The 17,584-nt window shown below is 41.2% G+C and overlaps 2 protein-coding genes across 2 annotated transcripts in view; both read right to left on the reverse strand.

Moving 5' to 3' along the window:
* CAPS2 (calcyphosine 2) overlaps positions 1-10,689 on the reverse strand; it is a 43,441-nt gene extending 32,752 nt beyond the window's left edge. The window contains exons 1-3 of the mRNA XM_015406665.1: positions 10,644-10,689; positions 5,816-5,925; positions 2,153-2,199 (exon numbers count right to left, since the gene is read on the reverse strand). Of these exons, the coding sequence (XP_015262151.1) occupies positions 2,153-2,199; positions 5,816-5,896 (128 nt within the window). The 5' untranslated portion in view covers positions 5,897-5,925; positions 10,644-10,689. The remainder of the gene's footprint in view (positions 1-2,152; positions 2,200-5,815; positions 5,926-10,643) is intronic.
* Positions 10,690-15,286: 4,597 nt separating this feature from the next.
* The window catches only part of CCDC107 (coiled-coil domain containing 107), a 10,868-nt gene continuing 8,570 nt past the window's right edge, over positions 15,287-17,584 (reverse strand). Inside the window, exons 5-6 of the mRNA XM_015406672.1 lie at positions 17,190-17,299; positions 15,287-15,642 (exon numbers count right to left, since the gene is read on the reverse strand). Coding sequence (XP_015262158.1) covers positions 15,362-15,642; positions 17,190-17,299 — 391 coding nt within the window. The 3' untranslated portion in view covers positions 15,287-15,361. The remainder of the gene's footprint in view (positions 15,643-17,189; positions 17,300-17,584) is intronic.

The raw sequence follows: 17,584 nt of genomic DNA on the forward strand, positions 1-17,584 counted from the left end.
GCCATCCTGGGATGCCCCCCAGCCTGGTTGCTCCTCCCGATCGTCTCGTCCGGTCGCTCTCTCGTCCGGCCAGAAATCATCTTCCACTCGATAATTCACTGCCGGGCAACTCCGAGGTCTTTCAGGATAAGATCCCGGTTCAAAAAGGCTTTCGCGGGGCCCACTGCCCCGATGAGCAAACGTTTCCCTGGTGCCTTGGGTATCAAACATAGTCCAATCCTCTGAGGCTTTGACCTCTCGTTTCCCCCACTGCGATGGGGTAGGAGGAGGCCAGGGAATAGTCTCATGCCTCAGGATCGCTCCCCCAACGGCACCCCGGGCTTCCATGAAGTCCGATGGCAAGGCAGTGGCCGGGACGGCGCCTCGGTCCTCTGCCCGGAAAAAAGATTTCCCTTCGGCCCCGCTCATGATCGATGTCAGACTCGGGGTGAGGGGGAAAATGGATTCTGAACAAATTGTCAGATCCCAAGTCAGGATAACAAACCCACGTTCCAAAGAAGTAAGATTTATTTCCAAAGCATGGTTGTTCATGAACATACAGAGATTGTTCAGAATAACTACAATACACAGGGGCAAAGTAATATAGGAACTTCAAGCTTGGTTAACCCAATGGGTACAATTCCCTCGCAAGGGAGCTGATTAGAAAAGGCACGAAGTAGCCTGAGAACCACAACAGCTAATACCATAAACACAAGTTGAGTTCACACGGGAAATCTAATTAAGCAAGGCAAGAAGACATAACACTCCGTCGTCCACCTGCAGGAGAAACTTGGCAGTTACAGCAGCATACCAGAAGAGAATAACACGGGGAGGGAGGGAAGGAAGAGGGACGGGACGTGTCCCAGAGAAATGGCAGCTCGCTGTAGAGGTCACTGGTGGAGCAAAACAGTAAGATTATTATTCCACTTCTAAGGAATAATATATATTCCTTTAGAAGTGGGATAATAGTCTTACTGAAAATGACAAAAGTTTTGCTCCACCAGTGACATCTACATTATTTGTGCACACTGAGGATTTAGCAAAAGGCATGTGAGCTTAATTTAACTCGCTGAAGTAGACTGAGAAACTAACAATTTAAGTGCTGAAAAATGTGTAAGAAAGACACTGCTCAGCAATGTTCTATTGTTCAATAGTATTTAGAATTATACAGCACACAGCTCTTTCAACAATGCATTCAGTCCCCTCTTAGCTCTCCTAAACCTTCCCACTCATCATTCCAAAGGCTACCATGTCCCCCAAGTCTTCCCTTCACAGTTACAGCACCCAGTCCCCAGGAATTTATTTACGCTGCTTTTAATGAAAAAACTGGTTTCTAATGAAGCTCACAGGATCAAAACCTAAAGAAAGGAAAACATACAATATTCCACAGGGAAGTATTCTCAGCTGGAATTGGATTCAGGCACGATAGCAGGGTGGCATGACTGCTTCCAGCCCTCCCTCTAGATCAGGGTGCCCCATCTTTTGGAGCCTGTGGGCAGCTTTGGAATTCTGACACAGGGTAGTAGGCACAACAACAAAATGGCTGCAATAGGAGGTAGACCCAACCACAAAGTGGCTGCTTCAAGAGGCAGCAGCAACTACAAAATGTCAAGAAGTAACTGCACTTGACCATTTCAGGCAGAAGCTCTGTTTAATAGGATGCTTTTTAAAATGAATTTATTGTTTAAAAATACAGCTTGCGTTCAGTCACACAGTGAAGATCCTTGTGCTGTTGTGGCAACCACTAAGCCAATTGGATCTCCAACGGCCAATCAGAAGCCCTGCTGGGCACAAGCCCTAACTGGCCCCACCCATTGTCTAAAAATACCTGGCAAGCATCAGGACAGGTGTTGGCAGATGCCATGTTCAGGAACCCATGCTATACATATACCAAAACACTTAGTCCCTCAACCATAATCCTAAGGATCTTCCACCTTTGGATAATTCAATGCTAATGGACAATGTGGTGTTCTGTTATCAAAACTGTGGTATTTTTTCATTTTATTAGAACATGAAACCCTGATTTAACTGTACAAAAAGGAATGATAAACTTAACTTTGAAACTATATCATAAAATGTTATAATTCTTCTCAATTTATGAATATATTCCTTATGCTAATTGTTAAACATACTTAATGAAAAACTGCTTATAATATTAGGAACATAAACTTACTCTGCTGGTCGAGGACCATGGCTTGATTTTGTGTGCGGCCTCCATTCCTAGAAAAGAATATAGGAGATGATCATGTTTCATCTCCTCCATATCTCTCATATTCCAATTCTTAAATAAGGATCAGAAATCTTCTAAATAAAAAGCAGTTAAGGACAAAATATCTTAAGATGCGGGTCGTAACAGGGAAACCTCTGTGCAAATCAGAAATAAGGAAGGCTATGTGGGTGAGGATGGGGGAGAGCACACATGAAGCTGCCTTATGCTGAATCAGGCCCTTGGTTCGCCAAGGCCAGTATTGTCTACTCAGACTGGCAGAGGCTCTCCAGCGTCTCAGGCCTTTCACGTCATCTTTAACCAGAGATGCCAGGGATTGAACTTGGGACCTTCTGCATGCCAAGCAGATGCTTTATCACTGAGACATGGCCCCTCCCAAAGAGTTTTGTAGAAGAGCCACAGGCATTTTAGGGAGGTAAGGAATGTCTGTTTTTGTTAAATTAGTGATTTGGTAAAGTACTTTTTAAAAAACAAGATAGGTTGAAAGACTGGAATATGTTTGGAACTTGGTGATGTAAAAAATTTTCAAGAGTGACAGCTATAACATTTGAAGACAGCATGCCTTTTTGCATTAATCATAAGGAAGTGAGATGTGAACTTCATGTACTGATCACAGCAATAGCTATGACTCCTTTTACTTATGAATCTATGTTATGTTTGAAAGGTGCTATACCTACAGAAGGGGCTGTGGTGGCTCAAGTGGTTAATTTATTTATTTATTTATTTATTTATTTAACTTTTACCCCGCCCTCCCCGCCGAAGCAGGCTCAGGGCGGCTTACATAAAACCAATAAAACAATATACATTTCAATATAAAACCCATAATAAACAATTTAAAACAGTTGATATAACGATGGCGGTGCGATATACTAAAGTGCATTTAAGAACACATTCAGCGGTGCTACCACTCTAAGTAACTTCTAGCTCTAGGTTGACACAGGGCATGGTGTCGCTGGCTCAAGTGGTTAAGATGCTGAACTGCAGACTGGAAGGTCTTTAGTTCAGCAGTTCGAGACCCGAGTGCCGCATGGTGGAGTGAGCTCCCGTCTCTGGTCCCAGCTCCTGCCAACCTAGCAGTTCGAAAGCAAGGAATTGCAAGTAGATAAATAGGTACCACTTCGGTGGAAAGATAACAGCGTTCTGTGTGCCTTGGGTCTAGTCATGCCAGCCACATGACCACGGAAATGTCTCTGGACAGCACTGGCTCTTCGGCTTGGAAATGGAGATGAGCACTGCATCGAGTCGGATTCGACTGGCTTTTGAGCAAGGGAAACTTTTACCTTTACCTTATACATACAGACCTATTTAAATTAGAAATTCTCTGCTATACTTTGCAGTGCTTCTGACTGACCCCTCCATTTGCTCCAATATCTACTGCAAAACGATCCCTGGGCCTCACTGGGAGTCATCAAAGACTAAGGGGAAAGTAGAGGGGACTGCCCCTTTAAGGGGCCACCACGATCTACAGCTGATTAGCCACATTTCTAGGTGGGCCCCAAGTCACAGTGCTTCAACGATCAAAGCCACTGTCCACCTTGTGCAAGGACTACCCTCCTTACAAGAGGCAGGGATCAGCCTGCAGCTAGATGGGCAAGGGGGGCTATGCCCCCACAGATATGCCCAACCCCCTCCAGGAGGATGCCAGACCCCCCTTGGTGTGGGCAGGAGCCCCCCGGTTTCATGCAGGCAAAGTTTGAAGCTGCAACCGAACATGAGGGGAGGGAGAGGGATTTGCAGATCTCTTCCCTCGCCCTGGAATGTATTCCCCAGCAGGCAGCCTGCTGCTTCTGCAGGGCACCCCTAAGGAAAGCCCAGCCTCTCAGCCCAGCTCCTCCCCTAGGGCTGACTCTCAACACTGCTTCCTGGCTGACATGCTTTCCAAGGGTACCACTATTTGTCGAAAGCTGTCTGCAGGGCAGACCTGCTGAGGAGAGCCCGCAAGATTGTGGAGCATTTTATCCAGAAGGAAAGCAGGCTTTCCCCACCTCTGCTGGCTGCGGGCTCTCTCTTAATTAAACCACAACTAATAGAGAGCAGTGTGCCAGCCTAATTCAGAAGGCTTTTGCATCTGTGTAGAAAAGAAGTTAAGGTCTGGCTTGCTCCCAACATATTACTGAGTTATATCAAGAGGCTGACACCTTTGAAGAGAATAGGATTACTCCTGAGGAAGAACTGGGACGAAATGAGCCTAAATCCGGGTTCTCATTGAGAGATTAATGGACTTTTCCTTGCTTAGAGAGATGAATATTTTAATATGCAAAGATCATGCAAAAGTTTGAAACAGCAAGCTGGCACAACAACTCACAAATAAATTTATTAATAATGCTTCAACTTGCAGTTTCAAATGACAATCTTGGGACATTTCCATCCAAGCAGATGAACATTTCAGGAAACTTAAAACATCTATAATGAAGCACTCACTTTCTCTAGGGAAAATAAAACAAAAGAAAAAGGGGAAGGGACTTGCATCAGAGATACTACCTGGGCTAACGTAGACAACAATAGTAGTTTCTGCTAGTGCTGGCACAAGACATACTATAAAATATTAGCAGCTATTACAATCTGGGGCACATCCAGGAGTTTATGGAGAAATGATGAGATCCTCAAAACTGAGGTTCAGATTAGGAGCTTTAAAGCATATGTTTCATTTGTTGCTTACTAGTAAGTATTCCTTAATAATGAGTAATATATGAAACATATGCTCTTTTTTCTGTTCAAAATCTAGTCAGTAGAACAACTGCACATTATACTGTTGTGAAGCAAGACTGAACAAGATTTGCATCTGGGACCCAAGTTATAAATACCATTTGGAACCTATGATCAAATCTCCTAAAGAGTGATTCTGATGTTAAGGGTAGCCAAAACGGACAATATTGATTATGGCCATACTATATGGGAAAGGTAGAGAGTCTGAAGCTTCACCCCAGTTATTTCTCTAAGTGAAAATGCTCTCCAGACTGACTTTAGTCCTAGAAGGGAAAAAGACAGGAACTACATTATTCAGAAACCTGTATTTTTCCCACTGGATCTAACTGTAGTCAGGGCAGGCGAATGTCATTTTCAGTCAGGGAAATGACAGGCACATTTTAAAAACACCAGTGCCACACCTCTGATCCAGTCAGCAGTGACTCACAAAAGCTCATTCCCTGCCACAAATTTTGTTAGTCTTTAAAGGTGCTACTGGATTCTTGCTCTTTTCTACTTCCACTGCTGCCAGCTGCTTTTTGCAGCTAAATCAAGGGATCATTACAACATTAAATCATCATGAGTAGTCTAGACCTTTCATTTTACTGAAATTTCCAGCTATTGAAAACAAGCACCAGTGAGCCATTCTTTGCTTAATGCAAAAGTTCCCAAGCCATCAGGCATATACTAATTGAAACAGCAGAGCATTCTGCCAACAATGGGAAATGACTTCGTTTTTCTGTATATATTCACATACTTGTGAGTCATTTTCTATTCACAAGTTCTCAGCTCTCCAAAGCAATATGCAGATGGTGTAATTTTTTGCAATTTGTCCAACATATGTAAGTTTTCACATATATTCGAATGATGAAAGTATATTAAATTTTCCTAAATTAAAAAAATATATATTTCAAATAAATATACTTGATCAGGTTTCTTTTTCCTTGCAGAGAGTGGGGGTTGTCTTCTTGGAGATGCAGCAACTCCTTTAATCTCTAAGTCCATCTGAATTCTGGTATCACCTCAACAACAAACTATAAGACAAAAGCAAAAAAGATATAGTTGTATCATCACATTAATTAAATCCTACAAGGAAAAGGGCAGTGACGGGGGCTTCCGGTGGGTGGATCGGCGATGGCGGTCACTCTCCTCTATGTCCGAGGAGGCGACTAGCACACCCTCTGCTTGGAGGGGGTGCCACCTCAAGTGGCACCCCCATGGAGCCTTTGTGAAGGGTTTCAGGCCAGGGGGCTTTTGAGGGTTAGCCTCTTCGACGGCTTGATACCGGAGAATAGAGGCTTTCCTCTGCCCCGATGGTCCAGCTATGGGTGATCTTAGGGTACAAGCCAATCTAACCGGGACAAGCGCAGGAGATCAAGCGGAATAGCGTATGAAGAGAGCGGGGTCAAGATATGACCAACAATGAACGTGAGTTCGAAATAAATGGACTATTTTACTAAAACGGAGTAAACCCCCGTGGGACAAGCGGTGCATAAGGAGGGACACCTCCTAAGCGCATGAATGGACTAATGTAGCGAAGGGGGAAGGGGGGAAATAAACAGCGAGTTTTTTCTGAGAGACTTACTTGAGTACCGATAGTGAAACGACAAGTCTTTCGAGTCCTGGCATAGCGGTTTGGAAGTGTAAACAAAGTGGAATATGGCGGCTTCCCGAGGAAAGTTAAAACCAAAACCAGGCAGTCAGAGACTAAGACCGGAAGAGGGAGCAGACGTCATGAAGTTGCTAGCGGATATGCTGAAGCCGGTAATGGAGCAGGATATGCTGAAGCCGGTAATGGAGCAACTCGGTGGTATTAACCAGCAATTGGCCAAACTAGACCAAAACTGCTCTGCAGCAGCGCCAGCTGGCAGAAATGGAGAAGAAAGTGGAGCATGCAACTGTGAAAATTACAGAGATGGATATCGCAAATAAGATGAAGAAAAGAGTGACGGATGTGGAAACAGCACAAAAACTTCAGGAAACTCTGTTGTTACAGCTTCAAATGGAAAAAGCTAACATGACTCTCAGATTTCAGGGGGTGCCTGAAATTGAAAAAGAGGATTTAAAGAAGACTCTGGAAGAGATCATCGCTCCAGTAACAGGTATATCAGCGGATAAAATAGTAAAAGACATGGAGGCTGCCTATCGGGCATACTTTAATTATATCAGAAAAAATAACCTGCCTGGAGAGATTGTGGTGAGATTAGCAAGAAGACAGACCAGAGGTGTGGTATTAAAGGCAACTTCAGCAAATCCACTGAAAATTGGGAATACAATAATAAAGACTTTAAAGGATATTCCATTTGAAATCCGTCAAAAGAGGAAAGGCTACAAGGAATTGATCTCATTTCTTCAAACTAATGGAATTCAGTACAGGTGGGCGATTCCTGAAGGTGTAATTTTTAAAGTCAACGACAAAAGAGAGAAGATTGACTCCATCTTTAAAGCTTAGGAATTTTTGAGATGTCAGCTTGGGCCGGAAGAACTTAAAGATGAAGAATCCAAGTCAAGTGACTCTGCTACTTTGGGAACGGACGAGGACTCTGTGGGGGAAGCGGGGGCTGGAGCAACGAAAACTGTGTATGACTTTAGAGATAGAAAACCGAAGTAAGGGCAGAAGGACTCTGTTAATTGCTCTTTGAAGTAAAGAAGATGCTCAAGAAGCACTCTCACAAAGATTAACTTACTAATATAGAAGATGTGTTAAACAAGAACTTCACAAGTATATTGTATCACTAACAATTGTCTTACTAACATTTAGATTAACATGGAAAGGATCTCCTACTCTTGGGTTTTTAGTTAGTGTGGGTATCTTTCCTTTATCCTTAGATGTAGTCCCCCTTTCTTCATTTTTCATTGTAGTTAATAGTCTTATGAAAAATAATAAAAATACCCCTTCGGGGGTTTCAAAAAAAACACACAAGAAAAGGGCAGTGACTTGTTTTAAGATGGATTTAAATAAAAGGTTTTCTCTTTAAATATTATTCTGTCCAAAAGCACTCAGTTAAGTTACCACAAGTCTCTATTGTTTAAAATGACAGTATCTATCAAATTTACTAAATTTCATTTTCCATTCTTCTCCAAAAGATATGTTTCAAAGATCAGTCTTGCATACTGTACCTTCTAATTTCTTTTTAACACACACAGTGGATTTAACCATTATATTACGACACACTTTTCTGCAAGATTTTATTCAGCCTTTCCTTATTTATACAACAAATCAATTAATTCACATAGAGATAGTACAGAGACCAAACCCGTTAAATAATAAAACCCCTATAAGCAATGTCAGAAGAAAAGTAAAAAGGTGAATAAAAACGACTAAAGGGTGTTCAAGAACCAGAATAGTTGTTCAGTTTGAAGTGGCGGGGAAAGGAATGTATGAGAAGGAAGCATACTCCCAATCCCTCCAGAAGGTGGCAGGATGTACATGTTTAAACGCTCCTCCATGAAAATCCCTATATACATTTAAGGGTTCTGATATGTTTGAATCTCTCTCTCATACATCCACCTACCCCTAGGTTTCTACGTGAATTGATTGTTTTTTGTACATGTGATAACACTCAGTCATGCATACAGAGCTTACTGTGGAACAAGGTTAGTCTCCAAGAACCCAGTGATTTCCAAGCATGACAGAGGAAGATGATGGGATGAAAAAGACAGATTAGAAGAAATACATGGATGCCTTCTTCTTAGTGGATCTGCAGTCACGAGCCTCCTCTTTACAGCTATCTCAGTGGGGATGGCTGACTAGAGTAAACAATACCATCCATGGGACTACTACACAGGTGGAGATTATTATTATTATTATCATTATTATCATTATTATCATTGATAATAATAACAACAACAACAACAATGACGATGATGATGATGATGCTTTCAATTTATTAATCGCTTTCCCCACAAGTGGGCTCAAAGTGATTTACAGTTACTCTTTAGACAGGGGACTAACAATGTTTCATAGGGGATAGGGAAGACAACATATAGAGAGCAAGTTTTTGTGGAAACTTCTGGCTTTGTACATAGCCATGAACCAAAATATATCCTTGCCACAAACAGAAGCTATAACATTGGTGCCAGACCACCTATACAAGTACAAGAGACACAAATCAGATAAGCAAAATACTTCATGGAGTTGACTTCTATTAGTTAAAAAAGTACATCTGCTATTGTTTCAAAGTCTTCATTAAGCAGAAGCGATGAAGAACATTTTCAATGGCATCCAGGATTTCACATCAGGATCCAGAAAAGAGGACATTGTCAATTTCCTCCAAGGCTGCCTATCAGAACCAGCTGTCTCAGCAGTCAAAATACAAACAACATCTGTTAACTCTAATGCTCCTGCTGGGAAATACTACAGTCTCTTCAACAGTGATAATTTGCATTCCAGTGGTTGGCCGACCTATTTAACTACTTGAATATAATGTTAATGATATTAAAAACTATTGCAGGCACTCCTCATACTGTAAGAAAGCAGCAGAAAGACATTTTATAAATCTTAACGTCGTGTGTTCAAATTTCTAATTTTATATTATATTACTTTAATGAGCATTTGTTACATTGTTTTGCTCATCATTGTTTCTCAGATTCCCTATATTATTAGTCTAATGAGGACATAGTGTATTATTTCTGATGTGATTACTGTAACCTGAATAGAACCAATGGAACAGAGTGGGCTGTAAAGATACATAATATAACAGAGAGACAGTACAGCTGCTTATAATATAGTGCAACCAGATGGACTGGAGGTCTTAGGACTGGTCTAAACTTACAGCACAATCAGCTGATAATTAGGTAGCAAAATGAACCGGTACCATTTCAGACTACATATGAGGATTTATTAAGTTTTCCTCCACTAATAGCTCCCTATAAAAGTAGCATGGCACACAAAGGAACAAACTAGAATCTTCCCCCCCATGTGGTTTTTTGTTTTGTTTGTTTACATTTTATTTGCAGGAAGCTTTTACCAAGGTAATAGAGTAAACCCCCCTCCTTCCCCACAATCTTGAAAGGTACAACCCATTCTGCCACTTCAGAATTCTGCAATCTCATTCTGTTATGTGTAGAGGAGACCTGGATCACAAGGACTTTAACTCTAGCCAACTCTACGAGGCTCCAAACAGTATAGCAGCTGCTTCATACAGTGTTATCCACACAAAAGTGTACTCCGCCACTGCCAGGCGTGAAGATCCCACAGTATGCTGTATATTACGAACTTACTGCCTAGTCCTTGCTTCCCACGTGCACATCCAGCACAATTAACACAGCATATGATACACATTGTTTCCCTGGTACATCTGTTCTCTGTACATCTGTTTAAACAGAACATCCTTTGAGACGAAAATCCACTCTGTACAAGTTCAGGGAGGGACACTGCCCTTTTCGTTATTATTTCACGTCACAACGTCGAAAACTGGCTTAAAGTACACCTCGGCTAGCTCGACACATAATCATAAGGATGCCTGGAGAAGGCCCAGCCACGTAACTTCAACGGACAGAGTAAAAAGGGGGGGGGGGAGGTCCCCTTGAAACCCTTCCATTTGAAGGTGGTGAAAAGTTCAAAAGCTCTCTCGGGCCTACGCCTTGTTTTCATTACGGCCGCGCTTCCGCGGTTGCCATGGTTATCAGCAAACAAGACTGTGACACTCTTCCCCTTCGCCGCCCGCTGGCTTTGGAAGTTAAACGAGGCCCTCAGGGACCGACCTGCACCCCACCTCCGTGAGCCACCCCTTCTCCACCCCCTGCTCACCTCAGCCTCCTTCCTCTCCGGCCGCCTTCTCTGCACTTCCTAGTCCAGCCCTCCGCTCCACGTGTGTGCGCGCCAGAAGTTCAGGCGCGCTCCCCAGGCCTGCCCTCTCGCTGTTTTGCGCCGCAGAGGAAGAAACAGGTGGAAGGCGAGGCCGAGCAGTAGGCATACTGATTGAACAGCGCTTAGCAGCGCTAACACCCAACTTAACCGCGCACAGGAGTAATGCCGTGGAAAGATTCAGTGATGGACTTAAAACAACCAAGGAAAAGACCATGCATTTCTCTCCGGGGGGGGGGGGGGGGGGGGGGTCGAAGCTTGATACAATGCGATACCTTCTTCGAACACTGTCTGACACACACACATACACATATATAATTGAAGTGCATATTCATTAGGCTAAGCACACAGCATAAAGATGAGCGGTAGTAGTAGATGTTACAAAGAGAGACTGCAAAAGTAACAAGTTCACTCAGAGTAGGTGAATGCCACCAATACAATGTCAATGTATGTATTAATCTTTTAAGTGCAACAACATGCTTTGTCGTCTTGACCAAGGAGTCGTTTAGAATTATAGCTAATATACATGTTTAAGACAATATTTTGCATTCTACTTGCCTAGTACACCTCTCAACCCAATTTTCAGAGGGATATGTAAAAATGTAATAGCTCCTTTTTATTATTAAAACATTGGAACAGAAGTCAATATGCACATTTATTAAACTTTCTGTTTAAGCCTCAGTTAAATACCCCTACTCATTTTTAAAGAGTACATTTTTATTGCCCAGCATAATGAAGCATCACCCTTGGCATAATGAAGCATCACCCTTGGGTAGCCAGTTTGGTGTAGTGGTTAAGAGCGGCAGACTTTAATCTGGAGAACCAGGTTTGATTCCCCACTTCTCCACATGCAGCCAACTCAGTGACCGTGGGTCAGTCACAGTTCTCTCAGAGCTGTTATCTTAAGGGCAGTTCTCAAGACAGCACTCTCAGCCCCACCTAACTCACAGGGTGTCTGTTGCAGGGAGAGGAAGGGAAGGAGATTATAAGGGTGGGGTATAAATCCAACGCTTCTTCATTCTTCACTGCCACCTCATAGTATACACATTCATAACATATTCATCCCTTGAAATGGAGTTTGAAGACATACTTGAATCCCCCTTATCCATTCTCAAAGAGGGAAAATGTGAAATATACTTAATGTGATGGCTTGGAGACAAGCACTGGGATACTAGTTGGGTGTGCATATTCAGGATACAACTTTAATTTCACGCTTAAAACCATATATGTACTTATATTGCAACAGTGGTTTAATTCTACACTTCTAAATAGCCTTTCTGAGACTGAAAGGAAGGCTTTTTCCCTTCTAAGCACTTTGGCAGGGCTGTATAGCTGCACTTTTAAGAAGAGTGTGCAAGCTCTCTTGAGTGTATTTTTTATCCAGTTCATATTGCAGGCGTTGGCTTCTGCCTTTGTCTGATCTGCTTTTAATGCTTGTTGTTACCCACTTTAGATCCCTATATTAGGGGGGAAAGAAGGTTTAGAAACATTTCAATACATAAAGCCCTAGTTCAGCCCTTCACACTTACTTTCAAGTCTAGAAGCACATACTTTTCAAGTCCACAGCAACTCTTGTATTTTATTTATGGTAATTAAAACAACTTTAAGCTCTTTCCTAACTAATATTTTTTAAAGCCCAAATCCTAATACTGTGTCTTCACAGACAACTGAGATTTTATTCTTCTTTCAGACTTCACAGTACCATTGATAGAAATTTAGTTCAAACTGGGGATCAGTGTTCCCTCTGAGTTAGTGTGAGCTAGCTCACCGTTTTTAAGCCTCCAGCTCACATTTTTGTCTTTGGTCAGGAAGGATGGCTCCAGAGCAAACTAATTGATGCAGTAGCCAGATCCCTCGCTCACAACTTTCATGCCAGTCGCTCACAAAGGAGAATTTTTGCTCAGAAGACTCCAGAGCTCAGAGGGAACATTGCTGGGGAGGGGGATTTCCCGTTCACAGTGGGCAGGGTTGTATCAGTGATATTATATGCTCCAATACGCTCCTAGTGGCTTGCTCCAAATACATAAGTATCCTTGCCAGTTCAAAAAAAAAATGATATCCAATGCTTACCATTGCTAATAGTATTTGAAATTATTAAAGCAGAAGACCAACTCACGTTTTTTTTCTAAATATCAGCTATGCCCAACAGACAACTTCCTGGAAGACACAAGGAGACTTTCTTTTTGCAACTGATGTTTAGATGACTTTTGTGTATTTCTCAGAACTCACAGCATTTCATAACTGATACTAAGGTCCAAATTTTTGCCCAAAATGTTCAGACTGGTTTTCAAATAACATTGCTTTCTCAACTCCCTCTAGCATGAGCTGTGCCATGTTGAATCCTACAATATCCATCACCTCCTACTTTCATTGTCTCATGTTTTAAGAGGTTAATTATGTTTCTATACTTTGTGGAAGATTTCACTTTTACTCTTAGGAACAAAGTACTTAAAGTACTTCATAACTAAACTGAAAACAATCTGTCTTCTCACTGGGAAGTCATCATGTTTCCCTAAAAATGCAGTAATGAAAATGGAAAAACACAAACTGCATTCACAAAAATCAAAGAAATACTGACTTTACTGACCAATTTTTTAAAAAACTGACAAATTACTGACCAAGATGAAAAAACTGAATTTTAGTGATTTTACTGACCATTTCCCACCCCTGCATTTAGGAAACACGGTCGGCTACCGTTCTCTTAATTACCTTACCCAGAAACGATAAATTCAAAAGTGGGCGGTAATTGGCAGGATCAGGAGGATCCAAAGATGGGTTTTTTCAGGAGCAGCACCACCACAGCCTTTCAGACCCTCCAGATAGACCCTTGACTCCAGAGACAGATTGTCCATCAGAGGGCAACGTATCCTCTCGTCACCAGCATTCACCAGCCAAGGAGGACACGGATCCAAGGGGCATGTGGTTGGCCTAACAGCACCCAGAATTCTATCAACAAGAACTAATTATTACCCTAAATAATTGTGCTGGGAGTGAGCTAGCAGATGCAATGGAAGCTGAGTAGAAGTCCCTCTTCACAGTCTTCACTGCCACCTCATAGGAGTTCAGAAGTGTCATAGAAGATGCTCTTGCAGCTTTGTTGCGAGTATGCTGGCAAACTCACTCAAGTCGTCAGAGTTCCCGTTTCATCCCCTAGAGTTCCACAGTGTACTGGGGGGATGGGAATGGAGAGGATGTTGGGGTGTGACTTCAACGATGGCTTAAAGGGATAGGACGTTTTCCCCCTCCAGATTGTTGGTAACCCTGTGTTTTACAGAGTACAATGACAGCACCAATAACAACCCTTACTTAATACTGGTTAACGCAAAATATCATCAGCAGATCAGTGGTAACATGCCAAGACCTCACCTCCAGCAAAAATACCAACACCATTTTGAAAACAGCACGGGGAGGGGGGGGCTGAAGAAATCCCCTCCCCCCCCCACATACTTTGTTCCCAATCTGAACCAGGATCCTGGAGCACTTTAGAAACAAGTTCCCTTGCAGCTAATGTTTGACCCTTTTAGTCAAGGTGCCAAAAAGTGTTTGCACTGTGCTGTGTTTTTAATTGAATTTTATTGAAATTATGGTTTTATTATTTTTATTGCATTGTTATGAACCCATAACAATTTTACTGGATAAACGTCCAGTAAAATAAAATAGTCTTTCTTCTGACCTAGGGTTGCCAACTGATCAGAAAAAGCAGCTTGATCTTAAGAAGGCAGCAGAAGATACTATTCCTAATATACATAGTACCATCTGCTAATATCTACTCTTCAAATTTCTAATACAGGCTTGTTGAGAAGGTGACAAACTTATTGTTAACTTTTGATATTTTTTTGTTGCTGATCGAAACAAATTACGTTAGAATCCTATGAAAGATGAAAGATGTCTCTGGTTTCAGATCTTCATAAACAATGCCTAAACCGAAGGGAGTAAGAAATGTTTGTACCTACCACATTCTACACACATTAAAGAAAAAAAATCAAAGGTTCAAAACTCAGTTAAATAACAGTCTATATGAAGCCCTCAAAGATAAATAACTAGCTTACTTTATTCTCACACATAATATGCATCATAGGTAGGTACTGGTTTATATGCATCACATTTCACCCTGTCGTACTTCATTCAGCACTTTCCAATGCTTTTGAATCAAATTTTGAAAAAAATTGATGAAAAATGTGATTCTCAAAAAAAACATAAGTCTATCATGTAAAGGTTTCCGAGATCATTCAACTGTTCCAAACAAACAAAATACCTGTTGAATTGGTGGTGGTGGTGGGGAGATGGACAGGGGGACACACACATTGTCATTCAGTACCCAAAGCAATCAACCAGTGTAGGTGCAGACTGCCATTCAGTATTTGCTTAAAGTTATGACCGCTGGATCATCTAATGTTCAGACACCTGCCTGCAGATGTTTATCATAAAACAAATTAAAATGTTTCCAACATACTCTATAGCCATTCCTCAGTTTTGGTAATTGTAACATGGAGAAATAACACAGAGAAGTCCAATTAAATACATATATAAATTATTTTGAAGATAATATAAATGCTTCATAACAATCTTTTTAAAGCATAGTGCAGTAATTGTGAATTCAGTACAAAATAAGTTAAAAGTGCATCTAGGTTTGTGCAACAAGTCATCATAATTTCTGTTTTTCATTCATTTCTGTTACGTCTCCTTAATCCACAATCCGGTTCCAATATATCTTGATGAATTACTCCAGCAACTTCTATCTTCTTTGGATTCGCCAATGGACTAAGTACAAACTCATGGTCAGAATGTTTGTGCTTTTCTTCCTCACAATGTTCCTCATTTTCTCCAAACAGCACTTCATGTCCACAGCTTTCATCACTACCTTCATCCACTTCTTCCTCACAATGTTCACTGAATGAATGAATGAGATCTTCAAGCTTCTCTTGACATGTGTGGCTAATATCTTAATTTGCAAAAAGAAAATTGAGACTTAAATCATACTCCAATTTAGTGGGTTTAAAAACTTTCATAATTAAAATAAAATTGTCAAAAATGTACACACAATCAGCTTTACTACACATGACAGTACATACTGTGTTAAAATATGTTTTGACAGAAGTGTTGAGCCTTCTGACTTTCTAATAAGCCCTAAATCAGAGGCCTCATTTTGTAGTGACAAATATGTAGATAGTACCCAATGAATACAGTTAGTGAGGGATGAAATAGTGGGAGTCTGCTGCTTGTTTGGAGCTTACACACCAAGAAAAAGATTCTCATTTATTTCAGTGTATCAATTCAATCCACAAGCACCAAGTAATGAGCTTGCAGGTCATCCTCCTCTATTAAAATGAATGAAGGCAAGAGATCTGTGCACACAGAGCTACTAATAATCCAGAGAGAGAGAGAGAATAATGTTCAAGCACATGAAGGAAATGTTTCCTATCTATCACATTATTTTCCTGCCATTCTTTTAAAGAGCTAAAAGCATTACACAGGGTTCCTTCATCCACTTATCCTCAAATAACCCAATGAGGTGGGTTGGGTTGAGATTTATTGGTTCAAAGTCAGCCAGTAAACTTTGCAGCAGAATAGGGATTTGAACCTGGGTCTATAATGATTTCTTGTTTTGATGTGTGTGTGTTCCTTTGAATGTTAGTTTGACTGCAGTAATGCAAGGAGGGCTATAGGGGGAGATGTTTGTGCTGTGATTGGCTGATGACTGAGAGTGTGGAAGGAGATATTCTGAGAGGAATTTCTCTCTGTGTGTGTTTTATGAGAGTTTAGAGCGTTCTGTGTGCCTTTGGAAAGTGAAGTGTGAAAAGCTCTATGGAGAGAGAGCATCTATAAGAAAAACAAACAAGCTGTGTCTAAACTGTGTGATCAGACCAATGTTTTATCTTGTGTGGAAAAGTCAAAGAGTTTAGCTGGTTTGGCCCACATATGAGAAAGAGAGGGAATCCTTTCAGAGGGAATTTTTGTGTCTGAGAGTCTGGTGTGACACCAAGCCTACTAGTTATATTTTACAAGTTCCTTTTTCCAGAAACCTATTTTGTTCTTATTGCAATAAATCCATTTAGTTTAAATATCCCAGAATTCAGTACAGTACTTCCTCAGGGCCACATAGTCCTCTGAAGTGCCCAGTCCCTGGGTTACACTACCAAAGGAAAGAGAGTTGGAATTTTAAACTCCTGGTGGCAGCAGAAACTGCCAAGTTTATGTACACAAAGTGTGAATTTAAAGGTAAAACAGTTTCCCCTAAAAGCAAGCACGTCACAGAATATGGTTTAAAGGAAAAATAACCCCCCCCCCCAATAGGAAGGACGCCACAGGGTCTTCCCAGTCTTAGTCTAACACTAACTACTACACCATGTTTGCTCACCTATGCTGTACCAGTTTAGTGTCATTAGATGTCACCAAATGCTAATGTTTCAACATTATGTTGTCATTGCTACAAAAATAATCTATAAAACTTGTCAGAATGACACTCTAAAATATCAAACACATACACACCTTGTGGTTTCACTGTTGATTTGTCCAATCCACTTTCTTTCATCAACTTTCTAATAGACTCAAGTTGTACCATTATTTCATCTTTCTGTTCCGAAGCCAGTGCATTAATACTGGAATGAAAGACAAGAAACTGCTTGAAAATTTAAAAAAATGAGAACAGTTGTCCTAATTCTAAGAACAACAGTGTTTGGCTCTAGAATAATCACATATAGCTATAATTGTCAGGAGACCATCTTTAACTCAGTCTCTCAATGCTAACACTAAAAACCCATGTATAGCCTCAATTATATATTCTTATGAGAGACACTCTCTGTAACTATGCTTCAAACTGCTGTCAGTCACCACAGACCACTTCTAGTCAAGCTGAATTAGCAACAGATGCTCATGCTGCCAGC

Source organism: Gekko japonicus, unplaced genomic scaffold (assembly GCF_001447785.1).
Source record: "Gekko japonicus isolate JY-2015 unplaced genomic scaffold, Gekko_japonicus_V1.1 scaffold188, whole genome shotgun sequence".
In the NCBI taxonomy this organism is placed as follows: Eukaryota; Metazoa; Chordata; class Lepidosauria; order Squamata; family Gekkonidae; genus Gekko; species Gekko japonicus.